The sequence below is a fragment of the Tachypleus tridentatus genome, chromosome 12, assembly GCF_004210375.1.
Source record: "Tachypleus tridentatus isolate NWPU-2018 chromosome 12, ASM421037v1, whole genome shotgun sequence".
Lineage (NCBI taxonomy): Eukaryota > Metazoa > Arthropoda > Merostomata > Xiphosura > Limulidae > Tachypleus > Tachypleus tridentatus.
In genome coordinates, this window is record NC_134836.1 from 131,065,485 (window position 1) to 131,071,484 (window position 6,000).

The following is a 6,000-nucleotide window of genomic DNA, read 5'->3' on the forward strand; positions in this document are numbered from 1 at the left end:
TAAGGCCCAAGATTCATTGGATCACTATTCAGTCATTAGTGTAGATAGACAAACCATTGTTGATTAAACGGATGTAACTAGAACAGTGTAAACAGGTTTAGAATACTTAGATAAAACTATTTTTTTTAAAAAACAAATTATATGATTCTCAATAATGGTGGTTAATTCATGACTGGCAAGGAATACCTTCAACATTGTTAGCACTGCTGTTGACTGTTGACATGAAACGTTGAATACCTTTTCTCTACCCATTTAGAAGAAGTGGCTTGTTCAACCTAAACATTCGTTCTGCTTATAGAAGGTGAATTTTTTTATAAAGAAATGACACTTTCCCAATTTACTTTCATTTGGTAGTGTGTGTTAACATATCATTAACATGATTTTTGTTTAATCTAATTACTAGCACCTAGTCTTATGTTAAAGTGTTTATCTTTTTATAATCTATTTATCAGCATCCAGAAATCCAGGTGAAATCCTGTAGAAACATTAAATTCTTGTGTGCAGAGAATCCTCATTCCCTGAAACTCTGGATGACTGGAATACGTGTAGTGAAGGTAAATAGAACTTTATTTAATAACAGACTGACAGCTTAGATCCAGTTCACTAAAATTAGTTTGATTGGTTTTAGGATGATAATTGACAAATCACATGTAATCAGTTTTTTGGTAATTGAGACATTTATAGCAATACAACATCATAAAACAGTTAATTCTAGTAGATTCACATAGAGAGAATGAACTTTCAAGTTTATCATTCTATTTACTCTTTAGAAATTAATGAAAAATATCTTATAAGAATATTCTGATGGTTTTGTCGTACATTCTGTGATTTTTATATTATTCTTCATTAAATTATTAAATTAATGTTTAATCTATGTTCTGTATGAACTGTTTTGTGATGCACATTTCTCTTTTTGTATAAATCTTTTACTGTCTCTAATTGTATTTGTTTTATTTAGTTTGGTCACCAGCTGAAAGAAAACTATGATGATATAATGATGGATATTGACGAAGAAGATTTGGATACACTGGCTCACGCTCGCAGTTTTTCTGTTAGTTCTGTGGCTAAAACCTCATGTACTGCTTCCAGTGGAATGGAACCTATTGACCAACAAGATCCCGTTGTACAAAAGGTTATGACACATTCGTCTACTCGGAGACGTAGCCTGGGTTCTGATTCAGCCTCAAGTCGTGTATTATTTGAACACGGCCGGCCGAGAAGTTCATTCCTTCGAAGAGACTCGATAAAGTCTAGTAGCAGCAGTAGTGGGTGCTCCAGTATAAATACTCCAACCAATGAACAAATAGTGTTTGAGGTAGATTTTCCTATTGGGACCATTAAACGAAAACCTACCTTGACACCAAAGATTCCACTTACTAGCACGACTCGCATCATAGCCAAACAGTCAATGACTGAAGATTCTCTCAACAGTGTTGTTAGCCTAGATACTGTACAGGAAACTGTTGGTAATAACACACATGGCAGAAACTCTATGGCTCGAATGAGCTTACATCGGTCTCACCCAGTGGATGAAATTACTTTACGTGGTTTATCAAAAGGTTTTCAGAAAAAGCTGTCTGTTGATTCAGATACTCTAACAAAACATAAGGAGAAACTTCAAGGAGTTATTTATGGAACCAGTGCTGAAACTTCTTCTGTGGACAGTCGTACGGAAACATCGATTAATATTACCAGTATTCGTGATGAATTTCCCCTTCCTCCACCACCACCAGAATTTGAATCTGGTGATGCATTACCTCCACCACCACCAGAAGCTTTCAACAGTGGAGGAAGTACCCTCAGCCTGGACTCCTTACCTCCACCTCCTTCGTCACTTGATGACCAGGTTAGTTGGCCCAGTACGTCAAGTTTAAATTCACTGCCCCCTCCACCTAGTGAAATTTCACAGAGGTTAGAAGACAGTAGATCACTCGAGGCAGGCTCTTATCTAACATGTCAGGATGAGCTGAAATATCTACAGAATGCCCCAGCTGTGCCACCTAAACCAGTATGTTGTACAGATTACAGGTCATCAGAGTCAGAAAGTCTTGTATTCTGCTTGCATCAAGGTCAGAGTAGTATTATACCACTGTTGTGTAAGAATGTTGAAACTCCTGTAGCTAACTGTTGTGCCACTCAGCAACAGTTTTCAGAATGTCCAATAGGCCCTGAGCATGGGTCTCTGAAAAGACGCATTTCTTCTTCCTACTCACCAAACGAGAGAGAACCTAGTGTTCAACTTGTGGTGGCTTCAAGTCCTAGCCAGTCAGCACCCTCAGACCAAGATATCATCAACCCTAACTATGTTAATAATATTAACCAAAAACCTGAACCTCCCAGAAGAAGTGAAACTACAAGACTGTCGGGTCGATTCCCTGCTGTGCGTAGATCTTCCTTCTCTATCGTCAGCTGTTGTGGTAAAAAAGACCAGCAGCGAAATGTAACGCCTTCTCCTCATTTTCTTCATGATTTACAACAAGTTATGGAAAAGAAGTGGAAGGTTGCTCAGCAGTTATCAGCTGATCTAACAACAACTCCACACCAAATAATGGGTTTCAGAGCCCCATGTTTCCTGCCCCCTGAATTCTCCACTCTTTCTCACACACCACCTCATCCCTGTCCAAAACTCCATGAAGTCCAACAGTTTACAGATGGACGTCCAGAGCAAAATGTTTTGGGCAAAAAGAAACTGCCTCCACCACTACCAAAACGAAGTGAAACTACTTACTTAACTAGAAGACAGTAACTATTCCCTGAATAGTGTTTGAGCCATTTACTTTGATGAACCCAATAGTAGGATCTACTTAACAATGCACAGTTTGTTAAAAGAATACCATCAGTGTGTGCTGGGTCTTCCCTCAAAGAATACCATTAGTGTGTGCTGGGTCTTCCCTCAAAGAATACCATCAGTATGTGCTGGGTCTTCCCTCAGATGGTGCTACCATATTTACTACAAGATTCCTCATGGGGTTTGCAATAATTCTTTAGGAAAAGTTGTTTTTAAAGTTTTTTGTGGATTATGTTGAATGGGCTTGTTTAACAAAGATGTGATTGAAAATGGGAGATGTTAAGCAGTATAAACAGAAGTTATTAAATAGAATAAAGAAATGGCTGCTTCCTTGTGGTTGGACAAATTTTGTGAGTGCTCAGAAATTCTGTGAAGTCAACATTGTGTCGTATAAATCTCTACCACACATACCACATTGATGTTTACATGTTTGTGTTTGTTTTATTGCCAATTTAAGTTTTTCATGTTAAAGTATAGTTTGGAAATAGAAGCATTTAGTTGAGAGAGTGAAACAAAAATAAAAATACAGGAACATGGACTGTGGATTCTTGCCAAGTTACTTTCAATCAAATAGGTAGTTTTTGTTATGTAATTCTGTTTAAAAGGAACTATGATTTTTAATGTACTTAACAAGTTGACTCCCACATGATGCACCATCATTGTCTTCCAGTAAGACCCACTGGCAAGTAGTGCTCTATTTTCTTTTTAAAGGGCCACTTATTAGTTGGAAAACAATGGTTACATATACAGTCTTACTATGAAAAGTAATGTAAAATGACTAGTGGGACAATAGGAAGTATCAGCAAAACAGGCTTGGGGGCCAATGTGTTAATAATTGGAAATTGTAGTGTTTTACTGAACATTTTCAATTAAATTTTTAAAACAACGTTTTGAGAATCACACATGTTTTTGGTTTGTTAATTCTGAAACTGATAATTTTGTGATAAAATTACATAATGTGATATTACGGACATCATAGTTTTTAAGATACATGAAAAGGTTTCAGTTTTGAATTTACAGAATACAAGAGAGATGTTTTGTGTGTCTAAACCTGATACGATTGTAAGTTGTTTCAGTGTATTAATAACTACATATAATTGTTTAGGGTACCTAAAGGATGTTAGAACTTACGAGCACTGCACTTGTTTGGAGAAGCAGAAGTTCTTATGTAATATTCATAAACAAAATCCAGTAAGCTTATAGTAAAATGGTCCAACAATACGTATACGAGTCCAGTTTTACCTGCTGGTCAGGTTTTACAAAATCTTAAAATTTTAAGGATGAAGTAACGGATATTTGTTTCCATGATTATATAAATATAACATTTTGAAAGTAATTCTTTAAGATGATGTGATCTTCATGAAGTCACATCCAAGATACTTTATTAGTATTCAGAATATCTCAAGCATCAATAGTAAAGAACTGAAGGTGACTATGAGTGTATATTAACATTCTTGTGAAAGTTGGTAAATCTTACCATTAACCACTATTTCTGCAGCAGTTCTTGTATTTAAAGTGTGATTGACCAAACTAAGCCACATTTTTTATGTTTTCTGTACTGTGTTTCCAAGATTAAACTTTACACATAAAGGTGATTTAGCTTTTGAACTTAATTTAGTGTAGTTGTTTCCACTGGTGACACTCCATCCTGATGTGTGTGACATCTCATGTGATAATGTTGACTTTATGTTATTCTTTGTTTGGTGGAACCCTTGTGATGCTCACAGACTGCTTCAATATGAAATATACAGAAGACTGCCTCAACACAATAATATTTATCACTAACTTGTATAATTGTCTTGTTAGTAGGGCCTGTGAAGTCTATACTTGGGACTCCAGGGGCATGTGTAGTCCGCCAGAAGAGTCAATACCAACAATTCACTTCAGGCGTAAGAGAACAATTCATATTTTGTGCAGGCTAAAATGTTAGATAAAAGTTTTTTGTTACCTTAGTTGCAAATAAATAAAACAACTGTATACTCCAGAATATCTTACAAACTGTTTTAGTTGGTTCAGCCTCACACCTTCAACAAATAAATAAAACAACTGTGTACTCCAGAATATCTTACAAACTGTTTTAGTTGGTTCAGCCTCACACCTTCAACAAATAAATAAAACAACTGTGTACTCCAGAATATCTTACAAACTGTTTTAGTTGGTTCAGCCTCACACCTTCAACAAATAAATAAAACAACTGTGTACTCCAGAATATCTTACAAACTGTTTTAGTTGGTTCAGCCTCACACCTTCAACAGGAGAATAGATTTTCTGTAATAAACTAGTTCATAATTAGAGTTCACTCATGATAAAGATGTTTACCAATGAAATGACTTGTACAATTTTTTGTGGTTCATGGTTGCTTTGTTTGTAATGATGTGTAACATGCTCCAGTCATCAATACTTAAATCAAATATTAAAAAAACATTCTTTTATCTTATCGAGCTCCTGACAAATTACAATTAACTTTGTAAAATAATCATTCTATCCCATTATTAAACTGAATCATAAACACACATAACACTGATGTTAGAAATTATTATTTTTACATTTCAAAATTTTATGTGGCTCAAACTTATTAAATGTCTTAAATACAGAACATGCCCTCTGACATTTTAATAGTTGTTTTGTACTTGTTTTAACTGACTTAAAGAAAAAATTCAACAAGGTTATTAACTTCCCCTCTGTTTATAACCACATACTTGTGCAATGACAGAAGTCGTACTGTAAGTTAATTAAGTAATTAGTTTTGTAGAATACATTATCCCATCAATTACAACTGTAATATGATTTTTAAAACAAATCATTTTGTTTTATCAAGTCTTGTACTTTTTTTTTAAATCAGTTTCATAATAAATGCGATCTTTATCAGAAGTACTTTTGTTAGATTTTCTACAAGTACATAAATATGCCAAATGTTTAGAAATATTTACATGTTTTACAGTAGTTTTTTCTTAAAACTTTTAACAGATTTTCTACTGACAATTAAATTAACACTTTTAAAAACTTTTGGAAACTTGATTGGTTCTTCTTTGAGTGTTACAAAAAGTTATCTTAGGTAAACAGAACAACAAACACCACCTTAGAAAAAAAACACCATGTAGTTTTCTCAAAGTTACCTTTAGGCTTAAGATAACACTTGGTGAATTTTGGACATGGTGATATTTAACTGTTTGCTTTGTATTCAGCTGTATAATATCCTTCATGTTTTTCTT

The 6,000-nt window shown here is 34.5% G+C and overlaps 1 protein-coding gene across 1 annotated transcript in view; it reads left to right on the plus strand.

The window, feature by feature from the left end:
* LOC143235794 (uncharacterized) overlaps positions 1 to 5,042 on the plus strand; it is a 46,823-nt gene extending 41,781 nt beyond the window's left edge. Inside the window, exons 11-12 of the mRNA XM_076473994.1 lie at positions 453 to 554; positions 959 to 5,042. Of these exons, the coding sequence (XP_076330109.1) occupies positions 453 to 554; positions 959 to 2,746 (1,890 nt within the window). The 3' untranslated portion in view covers positions 2,747 to 5,042. The remainder of the gene's footprint in view (positions 1 to 452; positions 555 to 958) is intronic.
* The last annotated feature ends 958 nt before the right edge of the window (positions 5,043 to 6,000 follow it).